This window comes from Melopsittacus undulatus, chromosome 3 (assembly GCF_012275295.1).
Source record: "Melopsittacus undulatus isolate bMelUnd1 chromosome 3, bMelUnd1.mat.Z, whole genome shotgun sequence".
In the NCBI taxonomy this organism is placed as follows: Eukaryota; Metazoa; Chordata; class Aves; order Psittaciformes; family Psittaculidae; genus Melopsittacus; species Melopsittacus undulatus.
The window spans coordinates 88,785,036-88,810,901 of record NC_047529.1 but is presented as its reverse complement, the minus strand read 5'-3'; the positions used below and the strand labels follow the sequence as shown (position 1 = coordinate 88,810,901).

General features: G+C 42.3%; 1 protein-coding gene across 1 annotated transcript in view; it reads right to left on the bottom strand.

Annotated features, from left to right (window-relative positions):
• NUP133 (nucleoporin 133) overlaps positions 1-13,544 on the bottom strand; it is a 32,152-nt gene extending 18,608 nt beyond the window's left edge. Inside the window, exons 1-12 of the mRNA XM_005145978.2 lie at positions 13,323-13,544; positions 11,862-11,980; positions 10,944-11,047; positions 9,794-9,901; positions 8,057-8,188; positions 5,519-5,689; positions 4,715-4,870; positions 4,556-4,626; positions 3,844-3,991; positions 3,020-3,167; positions 2,100-2,257; positions 799-890 (exon numbers count right to left, since the gene is read on the bottom strand). Of these exons, the coding sequence (XP_005146035.1) occupies positions 799-890; positions 2,100-2,257; positions 3,020-3,167; positions 3,844-3,991; positions 4,556-4,626; positions 4,715-4,870; positions 5,519-5,689; positions 8,057-8,188; positions 9,794-9,901; positions 10,944-11,047; positions 11,862-11,980; positions 13,323-13,507 (1,592 nt within the window). The 5' untranslated portion in view covers positions 13,508-13,544. The remainder of the gene's footprint in view (positions 1-798; positions 891-2,099; positions 2,258-3,019; positions 3,168-3,843; positions 3,992-4,555; positions 4,627-4,714; positions 4,871-5,518; positions 5,690-8,056; positions 8,189-9,793; positions 9,902-10,943; positions 11,048-11,861; positions 11,981-13,322) is intronic.
• Positions 13,545-25,866: the final 12,322 nt, after the last annotated feature.

The window sequence follows — 25,866 nt, the reverse complement described above, 5'->3', positions numbered from 1 at the left end:
ACTCCTTAAGGAGATTAATTCTACGGGGCTTTGTGAGCTGGTATTGGTTGTTCTTTTGATTGATTTGCTTTTTGGGGGGTGTGTGTGTGTGTTAATAAACATACATTAAAAACAATCCCCTCTAAATATAAATAGCCTACATCTATTGCTCTGTTTATCTTCTTATCTCTCTTCTTCCTCCTCTGTTTATATTACTCATCTCATCATCAAACCTTTCCAAAGCACTGCATGCCTCTCAACGGTCAAGCTGCTTTAAATCGGGATAGTTTGATGAACAGTATTTCCTTCCACTCCCACTCTCCCGTAACAGTCAACCTAGAAAAGATCTTGCCACGAAATCTGCAATGCTAGTTACCTTCATGACCACATAAAAAGTAATTAAAGATATTCAAAAGTATTACTGGAAGAAGCTATGCAAATAAAAAGAAGGAAGGAAATAAAGTTTTTTAACAACAAAATACCACTTGCTACAAGAATAAGGAACTCTAACAAAATTTAAAGTTGTTAAACTGTCAATAATGTAACTATAGAATTTACACAGAATTTACTATAGAATTACTTTGCAGAGTAAGCAAAGTCACTGAGATTACAGAAGTCTTCTTTCTAGCACATACCACTTTTTCACTAACCCAAGACATAGATAATATTTTCCTAATAAAGATGTGCATGTGTCATTAAAAGAGCTTTGATTACAACATTACAAGAATATCTTTGCCAAGACAATCTCTTACTCAAATATTAGAGCACCTTCAAGAATAGCAAACAAACAAAGCCTCAAAAATCAAGTGCAATTTGTACCTGCAGTACTGTAGAAAAGCAGCTTTCAGCAATTTACTCTTATCTTCCTGTGCTATAAATTCTAGCCTACTGGTTATGTCACATGCAGGACTCTGAAAATGAAAAGTAAAAATTTTAGCCAAAAGACAAATACTAATCCTCATTATGAAACGAAAACAATTTTTCTAAGTACTAACAACACAGGTTTAAAGTAAAAATGCCACCTAGAAGCAGCTGTGTTTATTAAGCCAAAGGTAAGCCCGTAAGACAGATCTCAATGGAAATCACAGTGGTGTGACCTCAAACATTCTAATAAACTTCACACAATCTTAAAAAAAAAAAACAAAAAAAACCCACAAAAACATCTTATGCCAACTTCTTTCACCAGTCAAATTTTTTATGATCATTATTTTACCATTTCAACTCAACATTTTTGACAGAATTTAGAAGGTATCTGTGAGCACTATCACCCTCAAAAGCAACCTAAGCACAGACAAATCTAACCAGAGATTTAGTTCAGTAAGAAAAACAGTTTTATCCAAACCTACCACACACAAAGGTCTTCCACTAAAATACCAGTTAATAACAACTCATTTTAAGGGTGGTTTAATTGGAATAAAGATTGAAACTCACTTATCGCTTAGAAATATTCTCTAATTTATATTCTAACAACTTCTTTGTTCTTCCCTCCCATTCCAGGGACATCCTGTCAACAAATTCCACATACATTTTAAACTAAACATGTTTGATATAAATTAGAGCTTAATAAATGCACATTGCACAAAATATCAATAAAAATACTTTCATATATTTTTAACAACATTCTATTAGAATAAATATATACATCTCAAATAGGTCAGAAACAATATTCAGCCACTACCCTTCTCAGCTTAGCCTGCAAGATTTTCACAGCATGAGAAGTGTGTCTCTAACACAAAAGAACAGACACATAAGACTGAAGAAACCATCCTGATCAAAAAGCGAGAAGGAAGCCCGAGTCTCTGCACAGCATTATATCAGGCCTAGAGACATACACTAATATACCTACATGAAAAACAAGAAATGATTTCATAGAAATCTTAACTTCAAAACAAAGGAAAACAAAAAAGTTGCCCAAACTGCCAGATATTGCAATATTTTGTGAATTTTGAAAACTGCTGTCATTACAAGCATTTAAGTCTCTAATTAAAAAAAAAAAAAAAACAACTTTGTAACTTTAAAATTCAAAACAAGTCAGGATTTATACAGGGAAAATTCAAGCCTGCCTAAAAACCAATTCTGTGTCTACACTGTTTTCAACCAGCCAAGCAAACAACCATTACCTCACTTCTTGGTCCAGCAACAGAACAGGACAGGGAATCTTCAAGGTCTTCTGGAAGCACAGAAATGTTTTCCCTGGACAAGATGGTGGTAAGTCCGCTTTTTTTGGCAAAGAAGATGGGGAGCCCAGTACAGGAACCTGCTCCTAAAATGCTGTCTCCTAAGATTGGGGAAGGGGAGGAAGCACATAAAGGCTATTTTAAGAACAACATGTAACAGTTTAATAGACAATTACTCAATTTTGTCTTGAACCAAGACAATAACTGACAGCTCCAACTGACTTAGAGAAATTGTGGGCACTATTTGCTACTCATGCGGAGTAATGCATGTTTAAAAAAAAAACAACCAAACAAAAGAAACCAACCAACCAAAAACCAACAAAAACACACATAAAAACTAATAAAAAAAACCAAAAACCCAAACCAAAGCAACACAAACTCCACCAAACAAAACCAATAAAAAACCCCAAGATTCAAATGGTTCAAACTCTACGAAAGGACTCACGTGCTTAAGCTACTTGAAAACACCTCTGAAGGTCAGGATGACAGAGACATCTGACACAGACACCTAGTATGCGTTTTAGGCTAAGCACTGACACCATGTTAACTTCAAAACAAACCTCAAAAACCATTCATAGTGAATGTTGGAAGAAAATGGGTGCAACCCCCTCTCCTCCACAACCAGAACCCCCATCCTTTCATACATCAGGAGCAGATATCTACTTCATTTTCATTTGAAACACTGTAGAGTAAGCAATAACAATACTGGGTATCATATCAGAACTTTCTCCATACACTCATGAGAAATTCCCATCTTGAAAAATTTAATAAAGAGAAAAGGCAGCATAAATATGACGCTGCTCTGAATGAAAACATTCTATTAGAAAGCATCAGCAAAATGTTACTATTCCTCCCCCCATTACCTTGTATGCCAAATATGATTTTCTCCTGTGGTAAAGAAATTCTTCCAGTTCCAGTGGAACAAGCAAACACTTCATTTTCCTTATAAAGGTAAGCAGCATGGCTAAAGTAATCTGGGACTACCAGACAGCACAACACTTCCTCTTCCGACTGAAAGCATTACATATGAACAGTATCACATATACGATCAGAACCCTAAACAAACATCTAACATTTTAAAGACTGACATGAGTTACCTGAATTTAATTTTTAAAAAGATATGGATGTAACTTTATCTAAATGCCATTACAGACACTGGGGAAAGGGAGAAGACTGGAAGAAGTTTAGGAAAGAAAGTTAATGCCCAAGTTTGTGCTCGTTCTGCTGGAAGCATAAATGAGGTACACTAAGGACAATCAATGTGTCCTCCCCTTCCAGCAAGTCAGCAGTCTAGCAAGGAACAAAATACAGACCTTTGTCCTGCTACTGAGTCTTAACAGAGTCTGAGATCTGCTCTCAATCAATTGCATGTGTATACCCCAAAATTACTCTCTGGAAATTTTCATAGACAGAACAAATATTAAAATAAATCAGTAATAATCGGATGTTTAGACTTCTATTTTTTGAGGCTTTTTTATCTTATTCTTCAAAATGTTAAGCACAAGCTTTACAGACACTATTAAACATTAAAAGATGCTAGTACATATTTTCCTCAGAATACTATGAATAAATACTTCCAATAACCTTAACACAGAGAACTTGGTTTTCCTTTAGACAAAAATCTGATATCTGATTTATTCTGAAACACTATGCTCTCAACTCAGTTTCTGGGCCTTCACCTGCATACCTGAAAAGACGGATTATACTGTGTGACCTCCACAACAACATCATCAGACATCTGGTAGCCTTTATCTTCTACTGTTATCAGAGTGTAGTAGACAAGACATGGACGATCTCCAGGATGCCATGCTGCAGCAAGTATCACCAGTCCATCACTATTCAACCACAGATGTCACACCATTAAGAGATGATCATTATGTATTTTACTGCTCAAACTCTACCACTTACAGATATCTAAGTAGAAACACAAGTATTTTTTAATACTGTATTTCTTTTTGAAAGAAAGCCTATTTGTTCTTTCAAGCTGTTTTGTTAACAGCTTGAAATAATATACAGCAGTAGAAAACTAAATGAAGGCAGTTGTGATTTTATATAATTAAATACAAGAGATACTGAATTCTCTGCACTTGCTGGAACAAGTTAGAATTGTTTACTTGCCCTGTTTGTATTATAAAGACAAAGCAAATACCCAAACCTGATAAAATGATGCTAAAAAAAGTAAAAATAATTAAAGAAGTAAAAATAATTTGTAATGCTAAAAGACATAATGGCAGCATGAAGTATATAGGATAACCTAATTAACCAATATGACATGTTTATTTTCTCAACAGTGGCACTTCAGTAAAATTAAATTGCAATTACTGACAAAGTTTTTGCAAGAAAACAGAACACATTTATCACATTAATGTCAGTTACCAGATGCAAGCGTACTTCCTTACCGATTCTGTTGCAAATCCATGTACTGTATATTTACTCCTCCTTTAATATCTTCATAGTTACTTTCAGAACCCTAAAAAACAATACATCTGACTTATAACTATATAAAAATAGGCTATTAAAGAAACACACAAGCCTTTTCCAGGTGAGCTGGCTCTTACCCAAATTGCATCTGTAATATGTTCTTTCAGGATCCTGTTGATATCCCAGCTGAGAATATAACGTTCTGATGAATCATCAATCTCCCATTTGCTTAGATTTGAACTTGTTAGCATATAAAAGCTCAATCTCTCTTTATCCCAAAGAACGCTAGAAACCTGCATTTAAAAAAAAGAAAAAGCCAGAAAGGTTAAAGCACAGCCTTAATATTTGAATGCAACAACCTAGACCACTCTCAGTCCACAAAAAAAAAAAAAATCATCACTTGCTTGGGCAACATATACAAGTTACATTACAAGCTGCGAGTATTAGAAAATTTCCAAGTCTTATCTTACAGATAAAAGAACACCTATAGTGTTCTATAAACACACCACAGGTGTTTTAGAAGTTGGAAGAAAATATGTTTCTCATCCGTGGAGTTCACTGGCAAAGCTCAACCCAATCGCCAAACCCTTGCCAATCCTAATGAGGAAAGTAAAATTACAGGTTACTTTTAGTTTCTGCAAGTATTAATGAGGCTATCACTAGAAAGAAGCAGGAATTTGAATCCTTGCATATTCCCGAGTAAGTATTACTTCTTTAAGGTCTCCTTTTATTTACATGCAAAGAGCAAGTCAGCTTTCTCCTTTACTAAGTATACAGATTTATTTGGTTTCTTTCTTACAAATTTCAAAGAAACATAAGTAACAAATGAGTGGAGTCTTGTCTTTTCATCATACATCTTTACATCTTTTTTCCTTTCTTAAACACCAAGGCTAAAAATTAAAATTAAAGCAAATTACTATATGAATGTTATTCAAGCTTACCATGGCATCATTTCCAGGAGACAATATACCCAGAAGAGAAGAAACCTTCCTACCAATTCCAGAAAACATGCCCTGACCCTGTGGTAGGGCATGCTGATGAATCTTGCCAGAACTATCTGGTATCAATCGAACTAGCTGGCCGCTGGAAGATGATAAAATAAAGCTTCCTCCCTAACAAAGAGAAAAGGCAATTATATTAAAGGAAAAAGAAGAAAAAAAAAGAGTACCACAATAAAATTGTTTCAGGAATGTAAGAATTCCTTATGTCAACTTGTAAGGATAAACACTAAACAAGAATCAGACACTATGTATCCATAGTATTTAAGAGCTAAAAAAGAAAATAAAAAGAAAGTATTATTCACATTAAAAGACCATTTTAATGAATTTTCCCCATTATTCTCCATGCTTGAATCACTGCAGTATGTAACTCAAAAGTATTCTTTTAAATTCTAAAACATATTTTTGAAAATGTATGAAAAGATATTTAATCAGTCTCTAGAGGTACTACTACATTAAACCTTATGTTAAGTTACATGTTAAATAGTAACACTCGCACGCATGCATTTGAAACCTGAAGTGCTATTAAGCATACTGTAACTTTTTTTACACAGATATATATATGATATATCTCATCCTATCCTATAGGACACTAATCTAAATGAACTGTGTAACAAATCTTCTATCTGGTTATGTCAAAAAATTGTCAAACATCTGACAGGTACTCAGCACTGGCAGAGACTATTTTTTTTTAGCATTGTATGACATTTTTATCCATGAAGTTCCATTTCAGTTTAACAATAGAACTAGTATCTCATGTAATCCTTGGAATCTAGTGATAAAAAATACTGTTACCTTTGCAGCAAGAAAATGTGAAAACTCTTGTGTGTTATGCAAAATAAGCACAGGACTGTAGGTGCTTTTATACTCTGTTCTGGAAGCAGACTTTTGCAAGGGTATCTCTTGCCTATCCTAATGGGTGCATCCACCTTAGGACTTCAATTAGCATCAGGAGTCTGTTTATGAAACTCGTAACACAGAGCAGTCTGTGTGTACCAGCTCTACACCCTCTGAACCAAAATAAACTAAAAGGTGAGTTCTGATCACTGACAGATGCTCATTTCACGTAGCTAGGCTGCACCTAGATTAAAGTAACAACCCTGCATCCAAAATTACCAGTGCAGGCAGTGACATTGCCCCAGCACCAATTTTTTTACTTTACAGATTCTCAATTACTTCCTATCACTACTTGCTAACAAAGACATAGCTTTCAGTCCCCCTACCACTAAGGCATTACAAAAATCCAGTTGTCTTCAATGCAAAATTGATCAAAGTTTCTATGTTAGAGCGAATGAACAAAGCCTGTTAGATGTACAACAATTTTCCAAGAAAAAGAATGTTAAGGGCCTGGAAGTTGCTGAATTGTTTACCTGCACATGAAATGTTCACAGAACAAAATAAAAAAGAAATTTAAAAAAAACAGTAAAATTTTCATCATCATACTATACAAAAATTATGTTAAAAGTTAAGTCTGCACAGTGATAGGATGACTATGTATGGTTGTCATACCAGTAATAATGCAGGTTTAGAACACTGATTAATAACAGGATACTGCTATGAAAACAGAAAGTTCCTCTAGTTCTGAATTCACATTGATATCAATATTTCATCTACAGGTGTGTTACGACCTTTCTTTCCTCATCTTGATGTCCAAAACTTGGGCACAATTCTCTAATAGGGTAGACACATATTAGTGTTTCTTAACATCTTGAAACTCTTAAGAAATTCATCACAGAGATCACTGTCTTCAGATTAGGTTTACAAATATTTATGACACACTGATGCCTTAAAATAATTTTTATAATATATGATATGAATAGATGTTGAAAAAGTCATGTGATAAAATGTAATTGAATTGATAATAAGTAGTTTTGAAGATAACACACTGTAACACTGAATTGAGAGTTTTTCCACTCACACCGAATTGAGAGTTTTCCCCCATTTAGGCACATCAGCAGCACAAAACAATTTCTAAGAACAATTTATAATATGCTTATTCATTACTTTCTAACAGAAGTCATAGAATCATAGAATAGTTAGGGTTGGAAAGGACATCAATATCACCTAGTTCCAGTACCCCTGCCTTGGGCAGGGACACCTCACACTAAACCATGTCAGCCAAGGCTCTGTCCAGCCTGGCCTTGAACACTGCCAGGGATGGAGCATTCACAACCTCCCTGGCCAACCCATTCCAGTGCCTCACCACCCTTACAGTAAAGAATTTCTTCCTTATATCCAATCTAAACTTCCCCTGTTTAAGTTTCAACTTGTTACCCCTTGTCCTATCACTACAGTCCCTAATGCTTCCTAAATCTGTCCAATTCTGATGAAGTAGTTCTCTGGTTTTGTGAAAGCAGAGTTTCTACCACTGTAAGTAACCACAGTAGTAATACTGACACACCTCGCAGGCGGAGGTATCAAACCATTCCTGTTATCTACAGATTAAAGTAGTATTTTAATATAAATTATACCATACTGTACCTTTACTGCTGTTAGGAAGCTGCACAGAGAGCCTCCAAAATCTGTAAAAGTCTCCGTATATGAACCTTCATGAGCAAGACTGGGCCAGTAGCGCACAGAACCTTCACTGGTAGCAACCATTACTGCCGGAGACTTGAAGGGAGAAAGTAATTAACAGAACATGCAAGATAATACTAATCAGCCTGCAGCTTTAAGTAAAACATGCAATTTTACATATCAAGATTGCAGATAACAAGCACACAAAAAAGTAATAAACCCACACAGATACACACTGACAAATCTAGAACTGAATCACAATATTATTCTGTAGCATAACTTAACATTTGCAGGAAGTGCTGCTTATTTTTCTAACTATATTTTCAACTGGTTCTTGTTCCTGATAATTCAGGGTCTGCTACTGAAATGCAAACAAAACTCAGTTGCAAGACAGCAAAAAGCTTCTGAAGAATTACAGGTGCCAAGAATTATAAGCAACCATGGCAGACTTGAAATGCAGACTGTAATTTAACAAATAAACTGTTTGAGTGTCATTAAAAGAAACATTAAATCATACGTTAGTTCTTCTCTTCGTAACACCTAAGCTCACAGTATGCCTACACTGGAGATTCTGACTCAGGAAATCAGATACCAAATTCAAAGCATGAAGCAAGAGACCGTTAAACTAGAGACTTGGAAAGAAATCACTGTATCTGTTCTACTAGTTGTTAAGAAAAGTCACAGAATAGAATAATTGTAGAAGCTATTATTGAGCTCCCTGGAGTTTTCTAACTACATTCTAACAGTAATATTTTTACTTCACTTTATAAAATTGTAACATCCATGCATAGCTCACAAGCTGAAGAAAAATAAATAATTTAAAAACTTGGTTTAGGTGTATTACTTAATCATACTCAAAGAAGTTTAAGAACAAGTCATAGAGTATTTAGAGTTTTATAAGCTAATCACAAGATACTAACATTGCTTTTCATCATTTGGAAGTGTAACATAGTAAGTCAAAAGAAAACATCCCATTACGTATTCTGTGCTGCTTCTCCCTTCTGAAGACTACTGCTTATCGAGTTTTATTACAGCATCAGACATATTACCTGAAAACTACACCCAAGCTGAAAATGAGAGCTTCTTTCCTTCATGAATGATAGAAACAGACACATTAACATACTTTCACAAGACTTAATGGACCTTCAAACTTCACCCTCCAGTGCAGTTATGTTACAAAAAATCACTTAGAAAAGCAAACAGTCAACACTGATTAAACCATCTATCCTCCCAGTGCCAGCTTCCTTATAAAGGCCAGCCAAGGGAAGGTGCTGGTGGTTGCTTCTTACCCACATGTACTCACAGTTAAACCACTGCTGAATTTTTCCAGCCAGTATGAATTTAAATTGCACTTGCTTTGGCTGATTGCCCTGGCGTTTATTGTGAGCACAATACTTTTCAGTTTACTGTATTTTTGTGTGTTATAAAAGCACAAGCAATCCTTAGGAAAATGATTACCTCATCTGATTCTACCACTTGTAAATAATGTAACTTGAAAAGACTAGGATTTTGTTTATTTGATTTTTATTGCTTTTTTATTTTTATTTTATATTTATTGCAAACTATCACTCCAGAGCTTTTGCCTATATAGCAGGTATTACAGACCACCAAATGCAGTTGTCAAATAAGCACTTGATAAAATTGGATATATTCAAAGGTACTCAAAGTATTTTTAAACACTAAAACATAAAAGTTGATCACCTGCAGAGAAGGCACATCACCTGAAGAACTGAGACAAGATATAGCTGCTAAATTAGAACTCCACTGGAAGTCACTGGGTGGCAGCTGTAGTTCCTTGCACAGAGATAACTGTAAGAATGGAAAGGATGCCATAATAAATGAGACTGGAAAAACTTATTCCTCTGCTACAAATGGTTTAGAGTTGTTGACCCTTTAAAAAAATAATTTTCAACTAGCCCAGACACCATGTAAAGAAACCAAAAGAATAGCACAAGGCATTTTCAGCAAGGTTGTTACAACCACCAAACAGCTAAAACCCACCTACTTGTACATTTTCAATCACTCTTTTTCTTTAGTTATTTCTGAATGTTTCTCACAACACTACAAAACTGAATTATTTCTTGACTATTCCTTAATATAATATGCTAACAAGGCAGCAAAACAAAATTAAACTAGAAGTGCCTGAGAAAGGTCAGTAGGTACTAACAGAGTGGAGAGGGTAAATGCTCCTCCCTTCCCCCCTTCCTCCCCAGATTAAACAACCATAAAGATTTTAACCCCTTGAAGAATCTCTACAAGTATGAGACTGCATAGACCTGACAAATCACTGTAGAGTGCAGAATCTATGTAATTTATGTATGTTGCACTAATTGAAAGATAATTTTTGTAACTACAGTTTTCCTCTGACTGTTCTTGCTATTCACTGAAATGATGTTGAAACACTGCCAGAGGGGAAAAATAATAACACTGCCATAAGAAACTCAGATGAAATGTAAATTCTGCACAGTTGAAACTGGTTTTTTTTTGACAAGTTGAAAATCATTCCCAGAATAATCTAAACCAACCTGTAACGTATCAACCAGTTTTTAGCTATTAAAATAAGCTTTATCAAGTCTATCTAGTAAGAGACACACTTATTGAAATGCTAAGAATTAATCCCAGTGTTAAGGTGACAACTAAAATTAAGAAAGCAATATAAAAATGTTAAGCTTCATCAAAAGCTGGAGTTTGTTACTCCATATGTTAGTATGACTTCATACCAACCTCACTGCTTTTGAGGGAAACCAAACTCCAATTTATAAAGAAACTCTTGCTTTAAAAAAGACCACAACTGAATAGCTGTTCAACTAGCATAAATACTGAAGTTTTTCCATCCTGATCTTTCAGTTACCTTAGCTACTGGAGACTGACCAATCTTCCAAACAATCAGCCTCTCTTTATGGACTAGCCAGGCCCATCCACTTTCATCCACTTGAACACTCAGCTGGTCATCAGCTACATGAAAAGTAATTTTTGTAAAGCATTCATGTTTTAAAAACATAGCAGAGTAATCTGAAAAGCAACAAACTTTCATTCTCATATGAAAATAAATATATTTTCTACTAGATTAAATTCCATGTTAGAATTTTCATGTTTTTGAACAAGATAACAAATTACTACAGAGTTAAAAAACCCATTTGACAAATGCAGTTTTTGAAAGTGAAAAACAAGGCAATTCTAGAAGCTATTCCCATCAATTTCCAGCAGATTATAATAGCTTTGTGAATTGGTCAGCAATTTTAAAGACTATTTCTAATATACACATTTTTGGTTCCTCTTATACATACTATGAAAAGAAAACTCAGCCACAGGGAAAAACTGCTTAGGAGACCAACTTCTTGAACTTTGGGAAATGTCTGTATCACTGGGGCTTTTAGAAGTGGTAACAAATGGGGACTAAAAATTAATTAAAAAAACCAGAGCATCCACTCTAGGGCACACTGGAATCAAAACAAATGAAAAAAGTGAAAAAAAAAAATAGCAATCAACCAGTTAGCAAAAGTTACTAAAAAACTACTACTGTCTTTCTTTGTAACACTGAATTTTACGGTACATTGGTTAAGCCCTGACGGATATTTACATGCATCCATACCCACGTGGGTGTTATTACAATTATAGCTACCAAGTTAACTAAACTGCATTCAAACCTAGGCACAAACATTTCAGTTTCCACTGAAAAGTCTGCATTTAAATAGCGTCAACAACACATTAACACTTCTCTCACCTGTCAATTTTTATGAGAAAAATAACAGATAAAATCAGTTCTTACCATCAGCTTTCTTCAGGGCTTCCATAACCTTAACAGGCAGAGAGGATCCAAACCCCTTAACATCATAGTTAATAGTCTCACTTGCTGAAGGAAGCTGGATAACTCTGGTAGGAGTTGCTCTTAAAACAAAAAGTTACAGTTACTTCTTTATTGTTTCTTCATCAGTTTCAATAGACATTTATGTCATTAGTATCTGTTTAGAAACAGACCTGATGAAATGGGTTTATGTAAAATAAACATGCTTCTTCTGGGAGCACCATCTAGAGCAGTAATTTGGTGACCTCCTTACAAGTTGTGAGCTGTCATCAAATTCCCTTATTTTTTAAGGAACTGATTTTTGAATATGCATTCCTCCACCAGCAACACAATCACTGTTCAACTTCTTTGCAGCTGGTGCAGTGCTGTGTTTCTGACTTTAGTCTGAGAACAGTGATGATAACCCCGATGTTTTCGGTTGTTGCTAAGTAATGTTTACTCTGATCAAGGACTTTTCAGTCCCATGCTCGGACAGTGAGGAGGGGCATGGGAAACCAGGAAGGGCATGGGGAACCAAGAGGGAGCAGAGACAGGACACCTGACCCAAACTAGCCAAAGGGGTATTCCATACCATAGCACATCATGCCCAGTATAGAAACTGGGGGAAGTTAGGGCCCAGATTGCTACTCAGGTCGGGAGTTACATTCTTTCGGTTTTCCTCCCCACCCCTCCGGGTGCGGGGTGGGGGGAAGGGACTGAGCGACTGCCTGCACGGTTCTGAGTTACTGGCTAGGCTTAAGCCACAACAACCTTGTACAGGTTGTTGAAAGGAAGAGCTTTCAGGCAGACCCCACTCATCAGGCTCATTCAGGAACATGCCTTAATACACTGAGACACAAGACCAATAGAATCTAATTACTACACGTGACTAAATAACATTTTTTCCCTTCCTTTCACTCCGTAAGGTTGAACTGTTTTATCTAACTTAAAGTCTTTGTGTCTGCATCTGGCTTCTGGCTGTGTTCATAAGACTCAAGGACAAGATTCTGATGGCAAGCACTAGAACACTTGGTGAGTTTTTGTTTTTCTAATGATGACACTTTTCTAATCACTAGTCTCGTTTTCTATTAGGTCTCCCAACCATTATCAGTACTTTAGCAAAGAGCTAGCCTGTTCAGATCCTCAGTAACAGCAACACAGCCGTGCACGTCAGTCTCCTTCCCCACACAACGAAGGGGCCAACCACCCCTTAACAGCGATGAACCTGACGCGAACTGCAGTCACCCCACTCCGCACCGGAGAAGGAGGGATATGGTGAGGCCGCGGCTGGTGCCTGTGGAAAGGGTGGCCGCGGAAGGGCCCAAGAAACAGCCCTCTCCCCTCAGTGGGCCGGGAGGCGGCTGCAGAGTGGGCAAGCCCTGGCCTCAGAGCTTTCCCCTTTTTCCCTGATGAGAACACACCCCGATTTCGACAGACAGGACTCACCGGGCAGAGAGAGAGCCGCTCCTCCGCGCCACCGGGGAAAACAGCACCGGGGAACTGGCTACGGCCACGGCGGGCAGGTTCTTCCTGCCGCCCGGACGGGAGAGAGGGCTGGGGGCGGCACTGCCGAGGTTCCTGCGGGCCGACCCGCCAGGGGTCCGCGGAGAGGCGGGAGCCGAGGGGAACATGGCTGTAGTCACGGCTATGGGGAGAGGAGCGGCGCGAATCTACACTCCCGCCGGACGCACGGTGACTGCGTACGTCCGGGGCGGGGCGCAGAGCGGGCGCTGCAAGAGAGCGGTGTAAACCCAGCTGTCCTCACAACCTGGGGGATGTGTTTGGGGTAAGCCGACAGCTGAATTTGGAAACCGATTTTCACTGAATTCATTAAGTTTTGGTGCTAACCAACTCAAGCAGATGCACTCAAAAACTGCTGTTGAAAGACCATTGCAAGCTGCTCTTTGGCACTTTTGGAAACAGGTTTTTCGCTAACACGAGATGCCTAATCTTTAAAATAGCCTGTGCTTGTCCCCAGATTTCTAATAAAAGATCCCTACAACCACCCAAAATATTCCATGAAAACCTTGGTTTGACATTTATGCTAAGTTACATTTACATTTATTGAATTGTTTTCATAAATTAAATTACTTACCTTCATGATAAATACCGGTCGTGCACTACAAACTATTCAATGGTATAGAACTTCTTAGTTCCCCTTTTATAAAGTGGAAATAAATTTTCTCATGTAAGAAAAAATTGCATTGGTTTGTATGAGAAAGGTCTTTAAGTAGGTACATACCTACCTTGGGGAATATATACTATCAATTAAGCTAATTAGTCAAGATAAAAGTAATTAAAACTACCCATCGTTTTCAAAAAACGCATTATTTGATTTAAAAGACTTATGACTGCTAAGCTTTCTATGGGGGTTGTGGTCCAATATGACTGAACCTGAAATGAAAAGAAGATGAACTGCTTCATCTGGCAGTACTGAAGTGTGAGTGCCTGACAGTTTCCAAGTTTTTAACTTCATTTCATAGAATCATAGAATAGTTAGGGTTGGAAAGGACCTTAAGATCATCTAGTTCCAACACCTCACAATAAACCATGTCACCCAAGGCTTCATCCAACCTGGCCTTGAACACTGCCAGGGATGGAGCATTCACAACCTCCCTGGGCAACCCATTCCAGTACCTCACCACCCTAACAGTAAAGAATTTCTTCCTTATATCCAATCTAAACCTCTGCTGTTTAAGTTTCAACCTGTTACCCCTTGTCCTATCACTACAGTCCCTAATGAATAGTCCCTCACCAGCATCCCTATAGGCCCCCTTCAGATACTGGAAGGCTGCTCTTAAGTCTCCATGCAGCCTTCTCTTCTCCAGGCTGAACAGACCCAACTTTCTCAGCCTATCTTCATATGGGAGGTGCTCCAGTCCCCTGATCATCCTCATTGCCTCCTCTGGACTTGTTCTAACAGTTCCATGTCCTTTTTATGTTGAGGACACCAGAACTGCGCACAATACTCCAAGTGAGGTCTCACAAGAGCAGAGTAGAGGGGCAGGATCACCTCCTTTGACCTGCTGGTCACGCTCCTTTTGATGCAGCCCAGGATATGGTTGGCTTTCTGGGCTGTAAGTGCACACTGAAGCTGGCTCATGTTCATTTTCTCATTGACCAACACCCCCAAGTCCTTCTCCACAGGGCTGCTCTGAATCTCTTCTTTGCTCAACCTGTAGCTGTGCCTGGGATTGCTCCCACCCAGGTGTAGGACCTTGCACTTGTCATGGTTAAACTTCATGAGGTTGGCATCAGCCCACCTCACAAGAATGTCAAGGTCCATCTGGATGGCATTCCTTCCCTCCAGCGTATCAACTGAACCACACAGCTTGGTGTCATCGGCAAACTTGCTGAGGGCACACTCAATTCCATTGTCCATGTCACCGACAAAGATGTTGAACAACACTGGTCCCAACACCAATCCCTGAGGGACACCACTTGTTACTGGTCTCCAGCTGGACACTGGGCCATTTTCTATAGAGCACTTCATCCACAGAGTCCTCCTGATCAGGTGGTCTGTAAGAGATCCCCACAGTAATGTCCCACATCACTATTCTCCACTTGACCCTGGCCCACAAGCTCTCTGTTAACTGATCACCTGTCCCCAGAGAGAGTTCCATACTCTCCAGCCAATCACTGACATAAATAGCAACTCCCCCTCCCTGTCTGCCTGGCCTGTCTTTCCTGCCTGTAACCTTCCATTCCATCACTCCAGTCACAGGAGCCACCCCACCAGGTTTCTGTAATGTCAATGATATAATATCCTTGTAGCCATGCACAGATCTCTAATTCCTCTTGTTTATTCCCCATACTATGGGCATTTGTATAGAGGCATCTGACCAGAGCTCCAAATGAAGCTGGCTCATTGGCTGGAACAGCTGAAATATCCCCACATTGCTCCTAGCATTTATTATAGGTGCTGGTAACTGACTGGGAGTGCTGGGATGGAATGATGCCCCCTCCCCCAACACATCTAGTTTAAAGCATCCTTGCCCAGTCTGGCAAGCCTCCTACCAAAGCAGCTCTTCCCCTCCTTTGTCAGACCAGCTCCACCAGCCTCCAGTAGACCTAGCCTCCCGAACTGAGTCCGATGTTCTAAACAGCCAAACCCCCGACTATGGCAGCACTGTTCTCACCATTTATTAACCTTCCAAATCCACCTGGCCTCTTCAGGGTCATAGAATCATAGACTTATAGAATAGTTAGGGTTGGAAAGGATCTTAAGATCCTCTAGTTCCAACCCCCCTGCCATGGGCAGGGACACCTCACACTAAACCATATCACCCAAGGCTTCATCCAACCTGGCCTTGAACACTGCCAGGGGTGGAGCATTCACAACCTCCCTGGGCAACCCATTCCAGCACCTCACCACCCTAACAGTAAAGAATTTCTTCCTTATATCCAATCTAAACCTCTGCCATTTATGCTGTCCAGGCTACTGCTGTCTATGGCCCTAACACCCACATGGACCACAAGAAGTGGGTAATAGTCAGCGGGACTTACTAGACCAGAGCACCTCTCAGCAACATCCCTGATCTGTGCCCCTGGCAGGCACCACACCTCCTCAAGACTGGGTCAGGCCGACAGATGAGTGCCTCTGTGCATTTCAAGGTAGAGTCCCCTACTATAATGACCCACAAGATCCTCCTGGTGGCACCAGTAGTGATGCTCTTTAAAGATGCATCAGGGCGATGTTGATTTGGTACAGTGTGTGTTTCCCTGTTAGGCCCCTGAAAAACTGTGAAGCGGTTCTGAGTGGGGAACACTATATTTTAGTGGAAATCCCTAAGTTTTAATGCCAGCTTCCTATTTTTTTTGTTGTGGTTGTTTGCCACTAGCTCCCAGCTTCCTGTATTGATGTAATCCTTTTCTGTATGTGCTAAGGTGGATACTAGAGGGCCCTAAACAGTCTAGAAGAAGAGCAAGCAGCCCAGTGCCCTCTAAGCTTCCCTGATATCCTTCAGCCTATAGACAGCGTCCCACAGCTCAGCCCCTGCTGTGATAGGTCCTCCAGCATGGAGCAATGACTGCAGCCACTTGGTGCATTGATAAGGAATGGTGAGGAACTCCTGTATGTTCTCTGCAGAGTTCATGCAGAGGGAACCAAAAGCCCTTTCTTTCACCTCTGGGAACACCACAGTCAACTGACCGTACATGGTATAAAATCCTTTAATGATACACTCTGAAGACAGATTAATTTACAGAGACAGCCCGCAACTGTGAAGACAGTGTTCTCACAGGAGAATGAATATTTGGTACATAAACTCTGAATAACTCTGAAAGATACAGCAAGGCTATGAGAGGCCTGAGGAAGCTTAAGCAAGCAAGAAAAGAAGAGGCTGGAATTCATCAAGTGACGAGAACTGTGGACCGTTGGCAAGCTTTCGAGGTCAACTTCTCACACCTGTGCTTAACCTATTATATGTTAGTCACTAAGGGTCTTCAAGACAAGTATCCGATCATGGTATGCCCAATTGCTGTAGGTGTGTGTAAGCAATAGTATATAAGGAGTTAATGCTTTGCAATAAATGGCTTTTGGTCTGATCATATTGATCTCTGATTGAGTCCATTCCGCGGTAAATGGCGCCCTAACAGGGACCCTCTATATATTTACATTGAAACGGAAGAGGGTGAGTCGCGGTGCCGCAGGCAGGAAAGATAAAGAAGAAATCAGCTGGAATCTATCTGGCTGGACCAAGATCGGGAGGCAGAAGCCTCGGAGGTGAAATCCTCGGATCGGAGCCTTGTGAGCCCGGAAGACACTGCACAGTGCAAATAAGGTGAGCAGCCGGACGGTTGGAAGGGAGCTTAAGGATGGGAAACCAGTTAAGTAAAGAAGAAGAAGTAATACTTAAGCTCTTCCAACGTATCCTCTCTGTGAGAGGGACAGACTATGATGAAGCTATGCTAAAAAGATTGTTGCTCTGGAATAAGGAGAAGGAGTTAATTGTGGGGGTCGGCAAAGCCTTAAATCTCGAGACTTGGGAAAAAATTACTAAGGAAGAAGCCTCCTTTTTATGGGTGTTTTCAGTCCTTCTTAAGGTGAAGGGATCAACCTTTAAAGAAACAGACTTAAAGTTAATGTTGAAATGGTCGAAGACACGTTACCCAGAGATTGATGGGTCTACTGTATTTGAGATCTCTTTGTGGAATGGGGCAGGAGTTAAACTGTGGGATGCAGCCACAGAAGGCAATGACACTGTGAAAAGTTTGTTAGTCATTTGGAGAACTGTTTTAGAGATGTTAAAGTCAAAAAATGAGATCATGGAGACCAGCCAGGATGGACACCAGAGCCGAGGAGTGGAAAAAAAAAAAAAAGTGTATTGGAGCAGTTTGTAACCTGGGGGTAAATCCAAGACTTGGAGGAACCCAATGCCTCAGCTACAGGAGCTGACCATGAAAACCCCAAGCAAAATGAGATAGAGGAAGAGAAAAACGAATGATTGCAAAACATCATTTGGGGGCAACTGAAAAGTAACAACTTGAATATGTGTGCTTGTAAATTATTAGAGGCTGAGATTTTGTGTATAAAACCACCTGTATTTACTAGCCAGTTGCTAATAAGAAACTATACCTTGCACTGTATGGATTTGTCACTTGTAAAAGTGATGTTAGAGCATGTAAATTTGCAGCAGCTGCTAGAAAATGCTAAGGCAAAAGCTAGAAAGATTCTAAGATGATGGTAGTGTTATAAAGCAGGTAATGGAACAAATTAAGAGGGTGGGAGAACTCCACTGTAAGAAATTTCTTTGGTTAGTCCCTCACTGCCATCAGCATCTTCAACATGCTGCTGCACTCTGTGATAGTTACTCTGCTAAAAAAATCTGTGTGTGCTTTGCCATAGTAGTGACTTGTTACTGGATGAAGCAGGGGAAACTCTGCATTGACAACAAGGTGAAAGGACTGAAGTTCATCAAATGTCTGCTACCACAGTCAAGGGCAAGACTGGGTTGGCCTCTGTGTTTGCCACCAAGAAGAACTTTTATCTCTGCTGTTGGCTGCAACCCAGCAGGTTTGGAGTGGTGGGGACACATGCCATGCCAGACCTTGATGTGAGGGATGGCCTCCCCTGTTATCAGAGAGCCATCCAGGAGAAAAAGGGCAGGCCCAGCAGCCTGTGGTTGGCATACGTAGGAGATATGATCTAGTCCAAATCCCCTGCTCAAGTAGGGTCATCTAAAGCAGGTATTGTTAGTAGATCAAAAAAAAAAAAAAGGGAATCTTTCCGCAATACAGCGACTGTGCCATCTGACAGACAATTCCTTGCCCAAACCACTGGTTCTATATAAAGACCTACAATAATAACGAGTGGAAAGGACCAGTGCCATTGCTGACATGGGGTCAAGGATATGGCTGTGTACAGCTATCGACAGGACCATACTGGCTGCCAGAGAAACATATAAAGCCCCATAACTCAACAATATAAAGAAACAGCAGTGACAGAAATCTTTGTACTACCTATTCTATTATGTGTGACCATGGGTAACAAACAAGTATACTGGGCACATTTGTTAAATCCCCATTATTCCATCCTGTTACATGGTGTGTAGGATTCACTGGTATGCCACATGTTATAAAGGTTCAAGTGACTTCAAATCAGACTAGTCTTACTGAAATAATGATGCCTAGACTAGTGGGTTGTTATGTTACACAAGTCAAGCAGTGACAGAGCAGACAAACTAAGTTGTAAAAAACTTTAAGAAAAACTAAAAAGGGGGAGATGTGGAGACAGTGTGCTCACAGGGGAATTAATATTTGGTAAATTAACTCTGAATAACACTGAAAGATACAGCAAGGATATCAGAGGCCTAAGGAAGCTTAAGCAAGCAAGAAAAGAAGAGGCTGGAACTCACCAAGTGACAAGAACTGTGGACTGTTGGAGATAGCGGCAGTAGCCATAGGAAACAGGATGCACAGATGGGCCAGTGGCCTCGCCCGGTGCTTTGCAGCTCCCGCTGCCAGGCACGGGAAGGGTTCTTGTCCCTAGGGTTGATCAGGCCAGCAGCATTTTGCTCTTCTTGGAAGCCCCTGAGATGGCTCCAGGTGGAGGCAGAAAAGGCAGTGCCAGTGTCCCCTTGTCCCCTTAGAGGCATAGCCAGCCCGTGGACCAGGAGCCGGTCTTGCTCACATGCTCAGGGAGTAGCCGATCGCCAGCGCTGGGGTCAGGAAGGAATTTTCCCCCGGGGCAGATTGGCACTGGTCCCCGGGGGTTTTTTGCCTTCCTCTGAGCACTGGGCATGACCCCTTGGCAGGGCTCCTCTGGTCCTGGTGCTCTGGGTTATGGCCTGGTGCTCATGCTCCACGAAGGTGGCCCTCGTGTCCTGCAGCTGGGGGGGGAAGGGCTTTTTTCTCCCCAGGGTGGACTAGCAAGTGTCCCCGGGGTTTTTTGCCTTCCTCCGCAGCCGAGCACAGCCCCTTCATGGGGCTCCTTTGGGCTCCTGTAGCCCAAAGGCAGCGGCTCGTGCTCCACGCAGCTGGCCCTCGTGCCCCGCATCCGGGGGGAGGCAGCCTTCTGCACTCCCAGGGTGGCCCCACTGTGGCCCCGGGACTTGCTGCTGTCCTCTGTAGCACTGAGCACCACCCCCTGTCAGGTCTTCTCCGGCCCATTCTGGCTGGCTTCTTGCACTGCTCTCACACCACCACAGCACTGCTCTGACAGATTTATCAAAAGAAAATAGAACCTAAACTAAGCTAGATTAAAATTAACTAAGCTAAGCTAGCCTAACCTGAAATAAAGAACTTTGTTTAAATAAATAACTTTCGTTTTCTTTTATTTATTCATTATTTTATTGGGGTTTTTATGTTATTTTAGTTGTATTTAGAAATGCATTGATTTTACTCTTTATTTTATTTATATTATTTTCCTTAATTTTATACCTAAATAGTTAAAATACTCTTTCCACCTGTATCCTTTCTGACTTGTGTCTTTGAAAGCGTTTTTGGTGCTGAAACCCCCCTGCCATTTCAGGTAAATAACGGTCTCATCATTATACAACTCGTTGGGAGTGCAGGGAATGGAATGGAATGGAATGGAAAGGAATGGAATGGAATGGAATGGAATGGAATGGAATGGAATGGAATGGAATGGAATGGAATGGAACAGAAGAGCTCCGCTATGTTATGCATATAGTTCTGCATGACAAGCTCTGACGTAGGTCTGAGGGGCTGTCTGCAGTCCCAAGGGAGGCCAGTCCCCCCCAGGAGACCACTCAGGAAACAAGCCTATGGGAGAGCGACCAGCGGTCATTCTGCATTTCAAGGATTTGCCCAGATGTGCTGGGGGGATTTGTTGCCACTCTCAAAATCTCGGCCCTTCCTACAGTACCTTTATGTGATACTTAGCTGAGGGTTTTAAAACTCTTCCACACAACTGAGTCAGTTACTTGTTTTTCCTGAGTGTTGCGGGGAAAAGCTGCTCAGTCCGTGCGCTTTAAACCGAATTGGGATCAAAGCGCTTCATTGAGCTACCAAGAACATGGAAGTAGACAGCAGTCAGTGAAGGGTTGCATTCAAGTTGTAATGCAAGAGGTAACCCCCCAAACTAGACACATGAATGATAACTAAACACAAACAAGTATCTGAACACCCTGTGTAAGAAACGCAGAAGAGATTTCTTAAATCCTTCTTTCCAAGAAAATACCTCACCATAAGCAGCACAGTAGCAAATGCCACTTGGTGTATTGATAAGGAATGGTGAGGAACTCCTGTATGTTCTCTGTGCTTCTGCAGAGTTCACGCAGAGGGAACCAAAAGCCCTTTCTTTCACCTCTGGGATCACCACAGGCAAATGACCGTACACGGTATAAAATCCTTCAATGATACAGTCTGAAGACAGCGATTAATTTACAGGGACAGCCCGCAGCGGTGCCCAGTCTGTGGCCGCCATGGGCAGGGAGAGCCCCCTGGGCCTAGGCCCGGCCTCAGGGCCAGCAGCCCAAAGGCCTTTCTCCAAGGCATGCTGGCTGAAGGGGCAGCAGCAGAGCTGCAGTGGGCAGGGCTGGGGGGCGGGGCCCCGTCACCCCCCCCCTCCCGTGTCATAGGGCCCCACCCGCCAACGCAGCATCACAATGCTCTGGGGCAGTATAAGGCAGCGTCCTCCCGTCTCCCACTGCCAGAGTGCCCGGCTTTGCCACCAGGACAGAGCTGGCAGCCTGCAGGCAGCCGAGAGGAATTTCCTTGAGGCACCAGTGGAATTACTTGGAGAGGCAGAGAAGGGAAGACTGCCTGAAGCTGCTGGGGCTCTTCTGCTGCAATTGCAGCTCCTGGAGGGGCCACACTCACAGCTTATGGGATGGATGGATGGATGGATGGATGGATGGAAGTCCTGCTTCAGTCCTCGGGGAGCTTGCCGTCCTCATCAGATTCTGGGGAGATAGCGGCAGTAGCCATAGGAAACAGGATGCACAGATGGGCCAGTGGCCTCACCCGGTGCTTTGCAGCTCCCGCTGCCAGGCACGGGAAGGGTTCTTGTCCTTAGGGTTGATCAGGCCAGCAGCATTTTGCTCTTCTTGGAAGCCCCTGAGATGGCTCCAGGTGGAGGCAGAAAAGGCAGTGCCAGTGTCCCCTTGTCCCCTTAGAGGCATAAGCAGCCCGTGGACCAGGAGCCGGTCTTGCTCACATGCTCAGGGAGTAGCCGATCGCCAGCGCTGGGGTCAGGAAGGAATTTTCCCCCGGGGCAGATTGGCACTGGTCCCCGGGGGTTTTTTGCCTTCCTCTGAGCACTGAGCATGACCCCTTGGCAGGGCTCCTCTGGTCCTGGTGCTCTGGGTTATGGCCTGGTGCTCATGCTCCACGAAGGTGGCCCTCGTGTCCTGCAGCTGGGGGGGGAAGGGCTTTTTTCTCCCCAGGGTGGACTAGCAAGTGTCCCCGGGGTTTTTTGCCTTCCTCCGCAGCCGAGCACAGCCCCTTCATGGGGCTCCTTTGGGCTCCTGTAGCCCAAAGGCAGCGGCTCGTGCTCCACGCAGCTGGCCCTCGTGCCCCGCATCCGGGGGGAGGCAGCCTTCTGCACTCCCAGGGTGGCCCCACTGTGGCCCCGGGACTTGCTGCTGTCCTCTGTAGCACTGAGCACCACCCCCTGTCAGGTCTTCTCCGGCCCATTCTGGCTGGCTTCTTGCACTGCTCTCACACCACCACAGCACTGCTCTGACAGATTTATCAAAAGAAAATAGAACCTAAACTAAGCTAGATTAAAATTAACTAAGCTAAGCTAGCCTAACCTGAAATAAAGAACTTTGTTTAAATAAATAACTTTCGTTTTCTTTTATTTATTCATTATTTTATTGGGGGTTTTATGTTATTTTAGTTGTATTTAGAAATGCATTGATTTTACTCTTTATTTTATTTATATTATTTTCCTTAATTTTATACCTAAATAGTTAAAATACTCTTTCCACCTGTATCCTTTCTGACTTGTGTCTTTGAAAGCGTTTTTGGTGCTGAAACCCCCCTGCCATTTCAGGTAAATAACGGTCTCATCATTATACAACTCCTTGGGAGTGCAGGGAATGGAATGGAATGGAATGGAATGGAAAGGAATGGAATGGAATGGAATGGAATGGAACAGAAGAGCTCCGCTATGTTATGCATATAGTTCTGCATGACAAGCTCTGACGTAGGTCTGAGGGGCTGTCTGCAGTCCCAAGGGAGGCCAGTCCCCCCCAGGAGACCACTCAGGAAACAAGCCTATGGGAGAGCGACCAGCGGTCATTCTGCATTTCAAGGATTTGCCCAGATGTGCTGGGGGGATTTGTTGCCACTCTCAAAATCTCGGCCCTTCATACAGTACCTTTATGTGATACTTAGCTGAGGGTTTTAAAACTCTTCCACACAACTGAGTCAGTTACTTGTTTTTCCTGAGTGTTGCGGGGAAAAGCTGCTCAGTCCGTGCGCTTTAAACCGAATTGGGATCAAAGCGCTTCATTGAGCTACCAAGAACATGGAAGTAGACAGCAGTCAGTGAAGGGTTGCATTCAAGTTGTAATGCAAGAGGTAACCCCCCAAACTAGACACATGAATGATAACTAAACACAAGCAAGTATCTGAACACCCTGTGTAAGAAACGCAGAAGAGATTTCTTAAATCCTTCTTTCCAAGAAAATACCTCACCATAAGCAGCACAGTAGCAAATGCCACTTGCTGTGTTGATAAGTGTTACAAAGATTTACTGCAAACCGGGTTTTGTCCCAATCGATTTTATTTACAATTGATTAGAAATTTAAAAGAGACAATAAGTAAAACAGCGCTGGGTGCGCAGGGGAGTCTCCGCTCCACCAGCAACGCACAACCGGGATCTTTGGAGTACAGTCTCTTATACTTCTCAGATTTGGGTTTTAGCCAATTTTGTTGTCTTCTTTACCCGAATGTCGACGTGGCCCCTTTCCTTTGTTCTTTTCTTGTTTGCTGGGGTCTTTTTCCGGTGAAGACGTTGCTGAATTTACTTAGTAATGTATTGACAGAAAAATGCTTACAAGCTTAACATTTTGTTCTATATCTTATATGGTTATTTGCCTAGTGCCCAAGTTTGCAGTATCCTGTAACGAAATGTATCTCTTGATTATTTAACCCCCTTAGGCCAGTCAAACCGTTAAACGGAAGCCCCCTTTGAAACACAGAGCAATTGATTAGGGGAGATTATCCCCTTTGTTTCTCCTTATTGACAGGAGCACTTATGATAATCACGGTCACAAAGGAGGGCTGGTTTCACACAAAGTGCAAAGGCGACAAGGACGCCTAAATTCCTGACAGGAATCATCCCTGTATATTTCACATAAGGAATGGTGAGGACCTCCTGTATGTTCTCTGTGCTTCTGCAGAGTTCACGCAGAGGGAACCAAAAGCCCTTTCTTTCACCTCTGGGATCACCACAGGCAAATGACCGTACACGGTATAAAATCCTTCAATGATACAGTCTGAAGACAGCGATTAATTTACAGGGACAGCCCGCAGCGGTGCCCAGTCTGTGGCCGCCATGGGCAGGGAGAGCCCCCTGGGCCTAGGCCCGGCCTCAGGGACAGCAGCCCAAAGGCCTTTCTCCAAGCCATGCTGGCTGAAGGGGCAGCAGCAGAGCTGCAGTGGGCAGGGCTGGGGGGCGGGGCCCCGTCACCCTCCCCCCCCCCCGTGTCATAGGGCCCCACCCGCCAACGCAGCATCACAATGCTCTGGGGCAGTATAAGGCAGCGTCCTCCCGTGTTCCACTGCCAGAGTGCCCGGCTTTGCCACCAGGACAGAGCTGGCAGCCTGCAGGCAGCCGAGAGGAATTTCCTTGAGGCACCAGTGGAATTACTTGGAGGGGCAGAGAAGGGAAGACTGCCTGAAACTGCTGGGGCTCTTCTGCTGCAATTGCAGCTCCTGGAGGGGCCACACTCACAGCTTATGGGATGGATGGATGGATGGATGGATGGATGGATGGATGGATGGATGGAAGTCCTGCTTCAGTCCTCGGGGAGCTTGCCGTCCTCATCAGATTCTGGGGAGATAGCGGCAGTAGCCATAGGAAACAGGATGCACAGATGGGCCAGTGGCCTCGCCCGGTGCTTTGCAGCTCCCGCTGCCAGGCACGGGAAGGGTTCTTGTCCTTAGGGTTGATCAGGCCAGCAGCATTTTGCTCTTCTTGGAAGCCCCTGAGATGGCTCCAGGTGGAGGCAGAAAAGGCAGTGCCAGTGTCCCCTTGTCCCCTTAGAGGCATAAGCAGCCCGTGGACCAGGAGCCGGTCTTGCTCACATGCTCAGGGAGTAGCCGATCGCCAGCGCTGGGGTCAGGAAGGAATTTTCCCCCGGGGCAGATTGGCACTGGTCCCCGGGGGTTTTTTGCCTTCCTCTGAGCACTGAGCATGACCCCTTGGCAGGGCTCCTCTGGTCCTGGTGCTCTGGGTTATGGCCTGGTGCTCATGCTCCACGAAGGTGGCCCTCGTGTCCTGCAGCTGGGGGGGGAAGGGCTTTTTTCTCCCCAGGGTGGACTAGCAAGTGTCCCCGGGGTTTTTTGCCTTCCT